The sequence below is a fragment of the Pristiophorus japonicus genome, chromosome 2 (genome assembly GCF_044704955.1).
Source record: "Pristiophorus japonicus isolate sPriJap1 chromosome 2, sPriJap1.hap1, whole genome shotgun sequence".
Classification (NCBI taxonomy): Eukaryota; Metazoa; Chordata; class Chondrichthyes; family Pristiophoridae; genus Pristiophorus; species Pristiophorus japonicus.
This window is the reverse complement of record NC_091978.1, coordinates 102,344,944-102,361,676: the sequence shown is the minus strand read 5'-3', so window position 1 is coordinate 102,361,676 and position 16,733 is coordinate 102,344,944. Positions and strand designations below refer to the sequence as shown.

General features: G+C 47.1%; 1 protein-coding gene across 8 annotated transcripts in view; it reads left to right on the top strand.

Moving 5' to 3' along the window:
* Positions 1 to 6,868, top strand: part of atosb (atos homolog b) — a 188,401-nt gene extending 181,533 nt beyond the window's left edge. For all 8 annotated transcript variants that reach the window (XM_070868444.1, XM_070868443.1, XM_070868441.1 and 5 more), the window contains one exon: positions 5,135 to 6,868. In XM_070868444.1, coding sequence (XP_070724545.1) covers positions 5,135 to 5,288 — 154 coding nt within the window. In that variant the 3' untranslated portion in view covers positions 5,289 to 6,868. The remainder of the gene's footprint in view (positions 1 to 5,134) is intronic.
* The last annotated feature ends 9,865 nt before the right edge of the window (positions 6,869 to 16,733 follow it).

Sequence of the window (16,733 nt, the reverse complement as noted above, 5' to 3'; positions counted from 1 at the left end):
CAGGTGATGAGTGTCTCCCACAAGTTCACCCCCTGTGGTCAAGGTGTGCATTTCTCAGGTGTATACAGTGTACAGTGTTGTTACATGAAGGTTACAGTTACACGAAGGTTACATACATGACATCACCTCCCCCCCCCCAACATCTTTGGATCAAAGATTGAGTCTTTCAGGCGGTCGACACTCTCTCATGGAGCGCCACAGTTGGGACTCTGGTTGTTGAGCCTACGCCTGCGTCTTTGTCACCTGTGGTGATTCCGGCTTGTCCAGGCTGGCTGCAGGAACTGTGCATGCTGCTGACGGTTCTTGTTGCTCGTTCACTGGCAGTGGTGTGGGTAGCATCTCATGATTTTCCTCAGTGTCCATGCTGAACCTTTTTTTTAAACTTGGTCCAAATGCTTGCGGCACATCTGCCCATTGTTAAGTCTGACCACTATGACCCTATTCCCCTCTTTACCAATTACAGTACCCTCGAATCACTTGGGCCCCACAGCGTGATTAAGAGCAAATACAGGGACATCGATTTCTATGCAGCTCCCCTTTGAGTTACGGTCGTGGCACTTATTTTGGGACTGGCGCTTGTCCTCAACAATGTCTGACAAGACTGGATGAATGAGGGACAGCCGAGTTTTAAGTGTACGTTTCATGAGTAGTTCCGCTGGCGGGACTCCCATGAGCGAGTGCGGTCGGGATCTTTAGGCCAGCAGGAGGTGCAATAGGCGGCATTGAAGGGAGGGGCCTTGAATCCGGAGCATGCCTTGCTTTACGATTTGGACCACACGTTCCGTCTGGCCATTGGAAGCCGGCTTGAACGGCGCTGTCCTGACATGTTTGATGCCATTACCCGACATGAACTCCCGGAATTCATAGCTAGTGAAACACAGGCTATTGTCGCTAACTAGGATGTCCGGCAAGCCGTGGGTCGCAAAGACTGCATGCAGACTCTCCACTGTGGTGGATGTCATGCACGAATTCAATACCATGCACTCGATCCATTTCTAGTACGCATCAACAACAATGAGGAACATTTTTCCATGAACTGGCCCACATAGTCTACATGAATACGTGGCCAGGGCCACGGGCTGAGTGTGGCTTCCCTGGGGGCATTGCCCAGCTGGGCACACTTCGTGCACCTGCGAACACAGTTTTCCAGGTCTGCATCAATTCCCGGCCACAATACATGTGACCGGGCAATGTCCTTCATAAGCACGATGCCTGGGTGCTCGCTGTCGAGTTCCTTGATGAATGCTTCCCTACCCCTCTGGGGCATGACTACCCGGCTGCCCCATTGTAGGCATTCGGCTTGGATGGAGAGTTCATCCATTCGTCTGTGAAACGATCTGACCTCTTCAGGGCATGCTCCGTGTGCGGGCGCCCAATCCTCAGTCAGGACACATTTCTTAATCAGAGATAGGGGGGGATCTCTGTTCAGGTTTTGATCTGGTGGGCTGTGATGGGAGAGCCTGCACTGTCAAAGGCATCGACAGCCATGACCATCTCGGCGCTTTGCTCCGCTGCCCCCTCAGTGGTGGCCAGTGGAAGCCTGCTGAGCGCGTCAGCGCAATTTTCGGTGCCTGGCTGGTGCCGTATGGTGTAGTCATACGCAGCCAGCATGAGAGCCCATCGCTGTATGCGAGCTGACACATTGGCATTGACAGCTTTGCTATGGGACAACAGGGATGTTAACGGCTTGTGGTCCGTTTCTAACTCGAACCTTCTGCCAAAAAGGTACTGGTGCATCTTTTTCACCCCGTACACACATGCGAGTTCTTCCTTTTCAACCATCCCATACCCACTTTCTGCTTGGGAGAGCGACCTGGAGGCATAAGCCACAGGTTTGAGTTGGCCCTCATCATTACTCTGCTGCAACACGCACCCAACCCCATAGGATGATGCATCGCATATCAAAACCAATTTCTTACAGGGGTCGTACAGGGTCAATAACTTATTGGAACAAAGCAGGTTCCGCGCCCGATTGAAAGCCCGTTCCTGACCGCCCCCTCAAAACCACGTGTAGCGGCTCCAGCAATGTACTTAATTTCGGTAGAAAGTTTCCGAAATAGTTCAATAGTCCCAGAAATGAATGCAACTCCGATGTGTTGCCGGGCCTGGGCGCACGACAAATTGCCTCCGTTTTGGATTCGGTAGGCCGGATCTCGTCTGCGGCAACCCTCCTGCCCAAAAACCCGACCTCTGGGGCCAAAAACACACACTTGGACTTCTTTAGTCGCAGACCTACCCGGTCCAGTCGGCGTAGCACCTCCTCCAGGTTGTCGAGGTGTTCCTCGGTGTCTCGACCCGTGATAAGGATGTCGTCCTGAAATATGATTGTTCCAGGGATGGATTTGAGCAGGCTTTCCATGTTCCTCAAATATAGCGGCTGCTGAACGAATGCCAAACGGACACCTGTTGTAGACAAACAGCCCCTTGTGCGTGGTGATGGTGGTCAGTAGCTTGGATTCTTCGGCCAGTTCCTGGGTCACGTAGGCCGAAGTGAGGTCTAACTTGGTGAAAAGCTTGCCGCCTGCCAGCGTGGCAAAAAGATCCTCTGCTTCGGAAACGGGTATTGGTCCTGAAGGGACACTCTGTTGATGGTGGCCTTGTAGTCGCCGCAGATCCTGACCGAGCCATCCGTTTTTGGAACAGGGACGATGGGGCTTGTCCAGTCGCTGAATTCAACGGGCGAAATTATGCCCTCTCTTAGCAACCTGTTCAACTCACTCTCAATTTTCTCCCACATCACATACGGCACAGCCCTGGCTTTGTGGTGCACTGGTGTGGCCTCCGGGGTGATGCGTACCACTACTTTGGTGCCTTTGAAAGTCCCGACACCAGGTTGAAATAATGACTCGAACTTTAGTAGGACCTGAACTTCACTCCACAGATGAAATGGTGTGCACATCCCCCCCCCATTTCCAGTTCATCTCGGCTAGCCAGCTCCTCCCTAAAAGCACGGGACCATTTCCCTGGACAATCCAGAGTGGCAGCCAGTTATCCACCAATGTGACCACCAACATTGCACTACCTAGCACTGGGATGATCTATTTGGTACACGTCCGTAATTGCGAGTCAATGCGTTCTAGTTTGGGTCTGCTAGCTCTGAGTGGCCACAGTTTCTCGAACTGTTGGACACTCATAAGTGACTGGCTGGCTCCTGTGTCCAGCTCCATGTGTACCGGGATGTCGTTTAACAGTACTCTCATCATCATCGGTGGCGTTTTTGTGTACGAGTTGTGGATGTTTGCCACCTGGACCCACTGAACTTCAGCGTCCATTGCTGTGTCCCAGGCATACCCCTGTCTTGCAGACTCCTCTTGTGGTTCATCCACTTCGTAAACCAGCCTCGCTGCAGGCTTCCTGCACATCCTGGCTCAATGTCCACTCAAGTTATAATTTCTGAAGATGAATTGTTGAAACCAGCAGGTCTTCGCAGCATGTTTGCCCCCACACCTCCAGCATGAGCTGAGACTGTTGTGAACAAAAGAGCTGTTACCAGGCATTCCTCTCTCATTGTCTCTTTGATTATTCTTGAGCACTCTGTTTGTGGGTGTCAATGGTCCCATCCCGGGACGTATTGTCCCTTGTGATGGTGTAAATGTCCGTTCAACCTGCCATTGTCTCTGTTGCGGACCCACTCTAGAGTCTGTTACTGCCTGGTTGGTGTCGAATTGCCCTTGCCTGCCTGCGGGGTTCTGAGTCGCGTTTACCATGTTAACTCCCTGCTCCATCGCCACGTTGGGAGCAGAGTTGCGCGCGTTAATGATCCTGGTTTCCTCCTCCCCCGCCATGAAGGTTTGAGCCATCAACGCCGCTGCTTCCAAGGTCAAGTCCTTGGTCTCAATTAGCTTCCTAAAAATCCCGGCATGACCAATACCCTCAATGAAGAAATCCCATAACATCTCCCCCCTGCAGGCGTCTGTGAACTTAGAGGCTGGCCAAGCGCCGAAGGTCTGAAACGAAGTCTGGTATGCTCTACCCTTCCCAACGTCGGTGCGTATAGAATCGGTGTCGGGCCATGTGTATACTACTCGCTGGTTTGAGGTGCTCACCGATCAGTTTGCTGAGCTCCTCGAAGGTCTTGTCCGCCGGCTTCTCTGGTGCAAGCAGGTCTTTCATCAGCGCGTACGTCTTGGGTCCACAGCTGGTCAGTAGATGCGCCCTTCGCTTGTCAGCCGCTGCCGCTCCCAGCCAGTCCTTCGTGACAAAGCTCTGCTGGAGCCTCTCAACGAAATTGTCCCAGTCCTCACCAACACAGTACCGTTCCTCCGTGTTACCGGTGGCCATTCTCTTGAGTCGTTGAATCCCGTTTCTCGTCACCAAATGTTGTGTCCTTACACCCTACAACAAATCAACATGAGGCACATACTGGAGACAAGGTCACTCTGTGACCTGTACCTTTATTCACAGGACCAAGAAGTGATGACCCTGCATGGGACCTCCCTTTATATACTTGGACGACCAGGTGAGGAATGTCTCCCACAAGTTCACCCCCTGTGGTCAAGGTGTGCATTTCTCAGGTGTATACAGTGTACAGTGTTGTTACATAAAGGTTACAGTTATGTGAGGTTACAAACATGACACCAGTCACGTCATCAGTGGAGTAGTTGAGTGTTTCCCCACAATTTAGAGCTCCCTAATGGGCCAGTTCAGTATCCCTGTGCTTGGAAAGGAGGGAAATACTGTTCAGGGTTCCCGCTTCTGATCACTGATCCCTGCTGCAAGTGTGTTATGTGGGTGGATTGGGCCCAGCTGTGGCAGCTGCATGATGAAATGACCCATGACTTTCCTTGTTCAGCCTTACATTTGATGAATATTCACTTGGATGAGGTGCTGAAAATTTACTAGTGCCTATGGAATCATGCCCCAGCATGGGTAGAGGAGGGAAAGAGAAGGTAGCTTTAGTCATCTGTGTGTAATGATGTGAATCAAATTCAGTTAGATTGTAAGATTTTTTTCCCCCGCTTTGGTAAGGAAAATATTTAGCGATTGTAAATCTAACAATATTTGTGTTGATGTAAACTGCATTTGAGTATTTTCCTCTGGAAACTGGCATGATTGCATAATTTTAAATTGAATGTTAGGTTTTTACTAGTATCCAAATATTCACCATATTCTACTTTTGTATCTAATTGTTCAGGTTTCAAAGTTCAAAGTCTGGAAAAATCTACTTGCACAGTGATATAAGGCTGCTGTTTTCCCGAAAATCAAGTGAAGTGGATTCTGGGATACCTTATGAGTTAAAGTCATTTACAGAAATGCCAAGAAATCCAAAATATTCACCACGAGTTTAGCACATCAATTTCAAGAGTATCTATATTGCAATTCAGTGATTATTTATCTAGCGACTGGTCCTAACTAGTGGAAAAAGAACTTTGTTTCAGTTCAGTGTTAATGCGCATGCTTTGTAATAAACATTAAGGATTTGTTTAAAGTGCAGTTTCCGATTGTGAGATTCTGTAAATTTTTGATTTTAAAAAGCACAGGAAACTTGCTTTAATGTAAACCTACAATATTTAATAGACACTTTTGCCCTCAGTTCATTGAAATCTAACTCTTTATAATCAGTATCAACATCCCATTTTACTTTGAAACACTGATCTATTTACCTTAAATATCTTCCATTGCCTGTATTAATAATTATTGTAATTATGTGGTTTTCTGATTTGTAAACCAATCAGGACCACAAAAGACAAATATTTGCAATGTGGGGAGAAATAAATAGAAAAGGGTTTGTTTAACTCTTTAACCTATAGAGCTTATGCAAAATGTTTTACAGTATTTTAAGAGGGGCACCTCTTCAATAGACAGCCATCTGAATATTGCTGCTTTTTCCAAATACACTTTTGAATACTCTTTTTTTTTTTTTTTTTTCCCCCGCCCCCGCCCGACCCCCAACCCTTCTCCCAAAAAACTGCATTTTGTGTTTAATAGGTTTAAACGTCTTACCAAAAATTCAGTTTGATACATAAACTGATTTTAACTTGTTCTAAATATAGCCTTCTCACATATAGAAATAATGCTAATACGGCAGTTGGGTAGTGAGAAAACATGGGGGAATTGGCCGCAATTTAGAAAAACATTTAAAATTTTAAATGAGAATTCTCCTATTTTTTAATTATTTCTTTGAGTCAGGTTTTTCCACCCATGCCAAATGCCATTCTCTGGTTGGGAGGCTAGGTGGGAAACCTCTTCCCAGGCTTTTGCTAATGCTACGCTTCCACCAGCAAGTCGCTAAGCCACAAAGTAAAGGGGTAAATTTTGTTTAATTTGATTTTTGCGTTATTATCCAACCAAGTGGGAAATATCTAGACCCTGCTCTCCCCTTGACGTCCCAACCACAAACCCATGTCCTGCTACTTGACACACACAATTTGTGTACCAATGCACTGTGGTACTTGGTGACGGTAAATTTTAATGATCTTTATATTTGCCAAAGTGTTTTGGGAAGGGGGAGTTTCCTTAGATCAATTGATGTCCAGGTAGCCCTCCAGACTGGAATAAATGAAACTATAGCTTTTGTATAGGCCATCTGTAGGTTGAAGAGTTAATTAAATTTTTTCCTAATGTTAGGATTTTTTTTTTCATTATACACTGTGTGGTACTATATTTGGACGGTACGCTTCAGAAATCTACATCTGTTTTTGTTCTTAATATTATCATTATCACTGTTGTCCAAACTCCTAAACCTACAAATCATATTGTTGAAACAGTTGTAGAAACATGAAGCTAAGTGAGGTAGATTGTATTTTTTTGATGGAATAAACTGTTCCTGTAAAAATAGCGGTTTTGAATGTTCTTTTAAAACTTATGGAAAATAAGATCTTGATTTTGAGTCTCTGTATCTACAGTGCGGGAATTTCCCCAGTAGCTTACTCTGAATGCTGCTGAGCCATACAGACTAAGTTCTCAGATTGATTTCTGGTCTGTGTTAGCTGATCCCAACTGGGCAGCAGTAAGAATGCTATAATTGCCATTAGAAACCCTACATTGCAGAAATAAAAATCTGTTTCAAATTCTGATTATACTCCAACAACTCCTGCTAGAAGTATATGTGGATGGATGTGGGTGAGGACAAGCTGGGGTTTGGCTGTGATTTATCTTGTGCTCAATAGCTTGCGTCTGGACTGGGGTCAAGCAGGGCTGCGTCATCGCACCAAAACTCTTTTCGATCTTCCTCGCTGCAATGTTCCACCTCAAGCTCAAAAAGCTCCCCGCTGGAGTGGTACTAAACTATAGAACCAGTGGTAGCCTGTTCAATCTTCGTCACCTCCAGGCTAGATCCAACCCCGTTCTATCCTCTGTCGTCGAGCTACAGTATGCGGATGACGCTTGCGTCTGCGCACATTCAGAGGCTGAACTCCAAGCCATCATCAACATCTTCATCGAGGCGTACAAAAGCTGGGGCCTTACCGTAAGACAAAGGTCCTCCACCAACCTGACCCCGCCACACAGCACTGCCCCCCCCCCCCCCAGTCATAAAGATCCACGGCGCGGTCTTGGACAACGTGGACCACTTTCTATACCTCAGGAGCCTATTATCAGCAAGGGCAGACTAGGTTCAATGCCGCCTCCAGTGCACCAGCGCAGCCTTCAATCGCTTGAGGAAGAGAGTGTTCGAAGATCAGGCCCTCTAATCTGGCACCAATCTTATGATCTACAGGGCTGTAGTGATACCCGCCTCTGTATGGCTCAGAGACGTGGACCATATACAGTAGACACCTCAAATCACTGGAGAAATACCACCAACGATGTCTCCGCAAGGTCCTGCAAATCCCCTGGGAGGATAGATGCACCAATGTCAGTGTTCTCGATCAGGCCAACATCGAAACACTGACCATACTCGACCAGCTCCGTTGGGTGGGCCACATTGTCCACATGCCTGACACAAGACTCCCATAGCAAGCATTCTACTCAGAACTCCGACACGGCAAGCAAACACAAGATGGGCAGAGGAAATGTTTCAAGGACACCCTCAAAGCCTCCTTGATAAAGTGCAATATCCCCACCGACACCTGGGAATCCCTGGGCATCCGGGAGGGCGCTGAACACCTCGAGTCTCGTGTGAGGAGGACACAAAAAATCTGCAAAAGAACATAGACAGGCTGAATGAGTGGGCAAAAATTTGGCAGATAGAGTATAATGTTGGAAAGTGCGAGGTCATGCACTTTGGCAGAAAAAATCAAAGAGCAAATTATTATTTAAATGGAGAAAGATTGCTAAGTGCTGCAGTACAGCGGGACCTGGGGGTACTTGTGCATGAAACACAAAGGGATAGTATGCAGGTACAACAAGTGATCAGGAAGGCCAATGGAATCTTGGCCTTTATTGCAAAGTGGATGGAGTATAAAAGCAGGGAAGTCTTGCTACAGCTATACAGGGTATTGGTGAGGCTACACCTGGAATACTGCGTACAGTTTTGGTTTCCATATTTACGAAAGGATATACTTGCTTTGGAGGCAGTTCAGAGAAAGTTCATTAGGTTGCATTCTGGGGATGAGGGGGTTGACTTATGACTAAAAGTTGAGTAGGTTGGGCCTTTACTCATTGGAATTCAGAAGAATGAGAGGTGATCTTATCGAAACGTATAAGATTATGAGGGAGCTTGACAAGGTGGATGCGGAGAGGATGTTTCCACTGATGGGGGAGACTAGAACTAGGGGGCATAATCTTAGAATAAGGGGCCGTCCACTTAAAACTGAAATGAGGAGAAATTTCTTGAGGGTTGTAAATCTGGAATTCGCTGCTTCGGAGAGCTGTGGAAGCTGGGACATTGAATAAATTTAAGGCAGAAATAGACAGCTTGTTAAACGATAAAGAGATGAGGGGTTATGGGGAGCGGACGGGGAAGATGAAGCTGAATCCATGATCAGATCAGCCATGATCTTATTGAATGGCGGAGCAGGCTCGAGGGGCCGTATGGCCTACTCCTGTTCCTATTTCTTATGTTCTTATGTAATTGTCTGATATCCTTCTTAATAAATTATTCCCCATTTTGACTCCTGCCCCAATTAAAATGTAATTCTGTATTTCAGGTGCTGGCCTGCTTTGCATTATTATCTGGTGGAACATTTAGTCAGGCCTTTGTAAAATTCATTCTTCAGCTGGGTGCCAGGAGGAAATGAGCAGAAGGAAGCATCTGGTCTCTGGCTTACTCTTCCCTGGCAACCCATTTGTGATTTTTTTTTTAAAAACTTGCCATATGAGAAATAACAGCGCCTATTTTATTAAAGGTATTGAAAAATCATTCTTGCACTGTACTGTACCTGACACCGCACACATTTTAAGAAACTTGTGCCTTCAACCCTCAGTGTGCTAAGGTATGCATTTCGGCTTCTGAGAAAACGCATCTACACGTGATTATGGAAAATATCCTAGTGTATGCCACACAATGCTGTATTTTAAAGAAAAATAAAAGTATTTTTCCTCCAGGTGGTGAGAAATTGTTCAACTTCAGTTGTTTGAAATAATGTTAGTGTGTGTATAATGTTACTGTGTGCATATTTATATTTTAAATATAATGCAGAATTTAAGTTTAATGTGTTAATCGTGCAGCAGTGTTAATAAAAGTACATTCAAACCAAAACATGAGGTTATCTATAGAAAGGTCTGCTCTAATACTTTATGTAAACTAATTGCTTTATATGTCACAGTATAATGGGCTGAGTGTTCCCCAAAGCTGTTTTTTGGTGTACCTGAAGAGTTACACCCGTTGTTTTTTTTTGAGGCCTCAAGTCGCCAAAAGAAAATCATCCAAGTTTCCGTTTGAATTCTTCATTTTTGGCGCCACCTAGCCTCTCGTTTAGTTTTGGCGCCAAGATCTGCGCCTCCCAGGCCAGGTCCCCGCTCCTATCCCAGGCCGAATGGCCTCCCCCCTTCCCCGGATCACTGCTCCTATCCCTTGCCGACTGGCCTCTCCTCTCCTAGTCCCCGCAGCTATCCCACTCTGAATGGCCTTCGCCCCACCCCCCCCCTCCCCCTCCCGGTCCCAGCGCCTATCCCTGGCCGAACGGTGGCTTCCCGGTCCCCGCTCCTGACTATGCCCAAAAGGTTTCCCACCCTCTCTCTCACCTCTCTGCTGCTGCTCTCTGGACCCTGGAACTGCATCTGCTGTGCTGATTTACTTACCTGCGCGATTTTCTTAACTCACCAGAAGGTTTTTCCACAGAGGCCACATATGCCGTCCTAAGAAGAATTGGAGTAAATCGGAGCTGGTCAAACTTGTGTGGATGGCCAGTTAGGCCCTCTATGACACAAAAAAAACTAACCTAAAAAAAATCGGAACTTACTGTGTTACGCTGATGCACATTGATTGGGGAAACTTGTATTTTTTAACTTGGGTCAAAAAAACGGTGCAAATCACTGGGGAAAATTGAGCCCAATGAATGCAGCCTTGCAAGTGTTGCAACCTTACAAAAACAATTTTTTTTTACAGAAAAGACCTGGTAGGAAATCCAACCTCGCAGGAACTGAGGCATTAATGGCAAACTGGTGTACCATGGAAGTCATCAATGGCAGTGTAGCTGAACGCACATTGCAGACAACACTGCGAAAAAAGAACTTGCTTTTATAATCACACCTTAACAAGTCCTCGTGGTGTTCCGAACCACCTCACAACCAAACAATTAGTTTTGCCGTTATGTAGGTCCCACGAACAGCAAATAAGGAGTATTTAATCTGTTTTTGTTGGTATTGGTTAGAGGAGGAATTTTGGCCAGGATGCTGGGAACATTTCCTGCTCCTCTGCAAATTCTCAGCTGATAGGTACATTTAATATCCCATCCAAAATCTGGCACCTCTGACAATGCAACAGTGACTGAGTATTGAACTCAAGTGTTATCTTCGATTAGGTGTTTCCAGCACTTCTGTTTTTATTATTGTAATTACTTGGCAGGTCAGACAGCATCTGTGGAGAGAGAAACAGAGTTAACCTTTCAGGTCAATGAGCTTTTGTCAGAACTGGTGTTTACATCCTGCAATGGGGACCAAATCCACAATAATCTTGTGGGTGAAAATGGTATTAATCGAGTCAAGCTGACACTTGGCTGGTAAACAATTTTAAAATACACCCACCAGAATAGTTTTTATGAGAACACATATGAAATCCTTAACACAAGAAAACTGATACTGACCTTGGCCTGATCGAGAAAAGTGTGAGCAAGAAAACCGGGGGAAGCTGCAACAGAGGACTACGTACATGCTAAAAAGCGGAAGCAGCATGCCATAGACAGGGCTAAGCGATGTCACAATCAACAGATCAGATCAAAGCTCTGCAGTGCTGTCACATCCAGTCGTGAATGGTGGTGGACCATTAAACAACTAACGGGAGGAGGGGGCTCCATGAATATCCCCATCCTCAATGATGGCGGAGCCCAGCACGCGAGTGCAAAAGACAGGCTGAAGCATTTGCAACTATCTTCACCAGAAGAGCCAAGTGGATGATCCATAGTGGCCTCTGCCTGATGTCCCCACCATCACAAATCGATTCACTCCACGTGATATCAAGGCTGAGAGCACTGGATACAGCAAAGGCTATGGGCCCCGACAACATCCCACATGTTGTGCTGAAGACTTGTGCTCCAGAACTAGCTGCGCATCCATCTAACAATGTGGAAAACTGCCCAGGTATGTCCTACCCATAAAAATCAGAACAAATCCAATCCGGCCAATTACTGCCCCATTGGTCGTCTCTCAATCTTCAGCAAAGTAATGGAAGGTGTCGTCGGCAGTGCTATCAAGCAGCATTTACTCACCAATAACCTGCTCATCGATGCTCAGTTTGGGTTCGCTAGGAGCTCTCGACTCCAGATCTCATTACAGCCTTGGTCCAAACATGGACAAAAGAGCTGAATTCCAGAGGTGAGGTGAGAGTGACTGCTCTTGACATCAAGGCAGCATTTGACCGAGTGCTGCATCAAGGAGCCCTCGTAAAACTGAAGACAATGGGAATCGGGGGTAAACTCCACTGGCTGGAGTCATACCCAGCATAAAGGAAGATGGCTGTACTGGTTGGAGGTCAATCATCACAGCTCTCGGACATCGCTGCAAGAATTCCTCATAGCAGTGTCCTAAGCCCAAACATTTTCAGCTGCTTCATCAATGACCTTCCCTCCATCATAAGGTCATAAGTGGGGATGTTCGCTGATGACTGCACAGTGTTCAGTGCTATTCGCAACTCCTCAGATATGCCCACCTGGAGCAAGACCTGGATGACATTCAGGCTTGGGCCGATAAATGGCAAGTAACATTCGCATCACACAAGTGCCAAGCAATGAATATCTCCAACAAGCGAGAGTCGAACCACCTCTCCTTGACATTCAGCGACATTGCCATCACCGAATTCCTCACCATCATCATCCTAGGGGGTCACCATTGACCAGAAACATAACTGGACCAGCCACATAAATACTGTGGCAACATTCTGCGGCGAGTATCTCACCTCTTGACTCCCCAAAGCCTTTCCACCATCTACAAGGCACAAGTCAGGAGGGTGATGGAATACTCTCATTTGCCTGGATGAGTACAGCTCCAACAACACTCAAGAAGCTCGACACCATCCAGGACAAAGCAGCCCTCTTGATTGGCATCCCATCCAGCAGCTTAAACATTCACTCCCACCAGCATACCGTGGATGCAGTGCATACTGTTGGGTCTGTAATACTCTTATGGATGACTCCACGAGGTCTAGGATTGTACTTGAGCTGTTGTGACCTTAGTCCCATTTATTGTAACTCTAGAGTGAGGCACAAGCATGGTGGGCAGCCTTTTATACTGGGCCTTGCACACCTATGCAGGTGACCCTCAGGTCTCCCACCACAGTGCCCTCTGGTAGCACACCTTATGTGACTATACAGTTAGTATACATGATCTACATACATGACATCACTTCCCCCCAAGTCTTTAATGCAAGTTGACTCGTACATTGACGGTGACCTGGGCTTTGCTCTTCCTGGTTGACCATTGGAGGGTCGCTTCTCGCTTGGGTGGGTTGGTAGTGAGATTTGTTGCTAGTGGAGGTTTCTGGTTGTGAATTCATGACTCCTCCATTCTCCCCCCCCCCCCCCATACAGAGATCATGCTAATGGCCCGTTACATGCAAGTTGCATTCAAGTTCATCACATGGGTTTTACATTTACATCTTGGCACATTTGTTGGGTGGATTACAGTTGCGTTTCTTTTTGTGTGGTACATTTACATGATCAGTACAGGTATATCAGTACAGTCTAGTTCCAGCACGGCCCATGTGATCCGGTCGTCTGGTGGTGGCGCAGCGTCCCATGTTAGTGGGTCTGTGGGCGAGGTGAGCTCATTTTGCTCGAGTTACCGGAGCTCAGGGCTCTTGCCGTTACTCCTCGTGTTAGGCAGGCCCAAAGACAGCTGATGTGTCTGTGACCTCCCTGTCCTTTTCGTTTGCGCAGTGTCGCTTCTGCTCCCTGGGAAGCGGTCTGAGCGAGTGAGCGTTTCATCTAAGCGACGGTGGGGCTGCCCTGTCTTGTCTAGCAGTTCGCAGGGGACTGCTGACTCGCGTTCCTTGAGGGCACCATTGTGAGCACTCTCTAGTTTGGGATCCTGGCTAGTCCAGGTCTCATTCGAAGGAGGCGTTGCGGGTGACCCTTCACTCTTGGGCATAACCGTGGTGGCGAGTGGGTTTGTGGTCTGCGCCGTTTCCACCCAGGTGGTGGGCGACGATAGCCGACTATGAGCATAGGCGTAGTTTACAGTTTCAAGCCCGTGGCAGTTCATGCGATCAGGTGCCTGCAATGTTAAACCAATCTGAGGCAGAGTACCGGTGCCACTGCTCTCCGGGGATCGTTTACTCTGCGGCTTGTCTACTTCTGTCAGCTGTGGGGACACTTTATGATACATCATTCTGGTCCCGGGGATGTAGGCTACAGCATTGGGTAGCCCACTGGAACTGTATACAACCGTTAGGTGTTTGCCCGCTACGTTGGCTGATTGCAATTTGCACTCGACATCGCTCAACAACATTTTGCTCGTTACAGCTGGACTTTTACATTGGTTACCAATTTCAAGCAGTTCATTCAAAAATGGCAGGTTGCTGGCCTCCCTTAAAATGGCCTTACTACGTTTACCCCAATCATCTTCCTTGCGTGGAACCACGTGTCGTTTCTCCATTAGTACTGTACTTTGTGGTTTGGCCGCCATCTTTTCCCTGTCCATGATGTCGACTGCCGCGATCTTCTTTCCCAAGGATTCTGCCACTGAAGCTGGGAAGGTCCGTTTGGGTGGTCTCAGCCGGATCATCGCCATGCAGTCGTGATGAGTGGGGGCTGCACGGATCTGCTCTCCGGTGCCTGGTCCAACTGAAGGTGGGGGCTTGCTCTGCCTCGGAGCACAGGGGATGTCGGATCGCTGGAGGGATGAAGTCTTCCCAGATCCAATGAATCTTCCCCATCCACCTTCTTCCAAGTAGCGTTGGTCCATCACCTGAAACAATCCACAATGGTAAATTGTGCACTGCGCCATCATGGGATACACTTACATCCGCACTACCAACAACTGATATCAGTTCCTCGGTGTGGGTGCGCAGCTTTGCCTGAACCGGGACCAGTTTGGGTCGTTCAGCTTGATCGTTCCATAGCCTCTCAAAGGCTTCCTGGCTCATTACTGACTGACTCGCCCCCATGTCCACTTCCATGAAGACTGGAACGCCATTTATCTCGACTTCCATTATCACTGGAGGACAATCTGTGGTGCAGGTATATACTCCATACATTTCGTCCTGGGACCGAGCTGCCTCTCTAGCTATCTCCTCGTAATCCGCGCTGGATTCACAGCCATCTGCTGACTCCTCTTCCACATGGTGAGTCACAGCTCTTTTGCACGTTCGCTGGAGGTGGCCCTTTGTGCTGCAGCCTTTGCACACATAGTCTCTGAACCGACACTGATGAGCCTTGTGATTACCGCCGCAATGCCAACATGATGCTACTCGACTTACGCTTGCACCCCTCGGCGGACTCTGAGTTAAAGGACTCGGGAGCCTGCATGCTCTGCCCCGGGCAGATTCACATTCATAGGAACATAGAAACATTGAAAGTAGGTGCAGGCGTAGACCATTCGGTCCTTCGACCCTGCACCACCATTCAATATGATTATGGCTGATCATGCAACTTCAGTACACCATTCCTGCTTTCTCTCCATACCCCTTGATCCGTTTAGCCGTAGGGACCACATCTAACTCCCTTTTGAATATATTTAGTGAATTGGCCTCAACAACTTTCTGTGACAGAGAATTCCACAGGTTCACAATTCTCTCATTGAAGAAGTTTCTCCTCATCTCGGTCCTAAATGGCTTACCCCTTATCCTTAGACTGTGACCCCTGGTTCTGGACTTGCCCAACATCGGGAACACTCTTCCTGCATCTAACCTGTCCAATCCCGTCAGAATTTTATATGTTTCCATGAGATCCCCTCTCATTCTTCTAAATTCCAGTGAATATAAGCCTAGTCGATCCATTCTTTCTTCAAATGTCTGTCCTGCAATCCCGGGAATCAGTCTGGTGAACCTTCGCTGCACTCCCTTAATAGCAAGAATGTCCTTCCTCAGATTAGGAGACCAAAACTGCACACAATACTCAAGGTGTGGCCTCACCAAGGCCCTGTACAACTGCAGTAAGACCTCCCTGCTCCAATACTCAAATCCCCTCATTATGAAGGCCAGCATGCCATTTGCTTTCTTTACTGCCTGCTGTACCTGCATGCCTACCTTCAATGGTTGATGCACCATGACACCCAGGTCTCGTTGAACCTCTCCTTTTACTAATCTGACACCATTCAGATAATAACCTGCCTTCCTGTTTTTGCCACCAAAGTGGACAACCTCACACTTATCCACATTATACTGCATCTGTCATGCATTTGCCCATTCACCTAACCTGTCCAAGTCCCCCTGCAGCCTCCTAGCATCCTCCTCGTAGCTCGCACTGCCACCCAGCTTAGTGTCATCTGCAAACTTGGAGATATTACATTCAATTCCTTCATCTAAATCATTAATGTATACTGTAAATAGCTGGGGTCCCAGCACTGAACCCTGGGCACCCCACTAGTCACTGCCCGCTATTCTGAAAAGGACCCATTTATTCCAACTCTTTGCTTCCTGTCTGCCAACCAGTTCTCTATCCACATCAATACATTACCCCCAATACCATGTCCTTTAATTTTGCACACTAATCTCTTGTGTGGGACCTTGTCAAAAGCCTTTTGAAAGTCCAAATACACCACATCCACTGGTTCTCCCTTGTCCACTCTACTAGTTACATCCTCAAAAAATTCCAGAAAATTTGTGCATGATTTCTCTTTCATAAATCCATGCTGACTTGGACCGATCCTGTCACTGCTTTCCAAATGCGCTGCTATTACATCTTTAATAATTGATTCCAGCATTTTTCCCACCACCGATGTCAGGCTAACCGGTCTATAATTCCCTGTTTTCTCTCTCCCTCCTTTTTTAAAAAGTGGCGTTACATTAGCTACCCTCTAATCCATAGGAACTGAACCAGAGTCCATGGAATGTTGGAAAATGACCACCAATGTATCTACTATTTCTAGGACCACTTCCTTAAGTACTCAGGGTTGCAGACTATCAGGCCCTGAGGATTTATCAGCCTTCAGTCCCTTTAATTTCCATAACACCATTTCCTGACTAATAAGGATTTCCCTCAGTTCCCCCTTCTCGCTAGACCCTCAGTCCCTTAGTATTTTCGGGAGATTATTCGTGT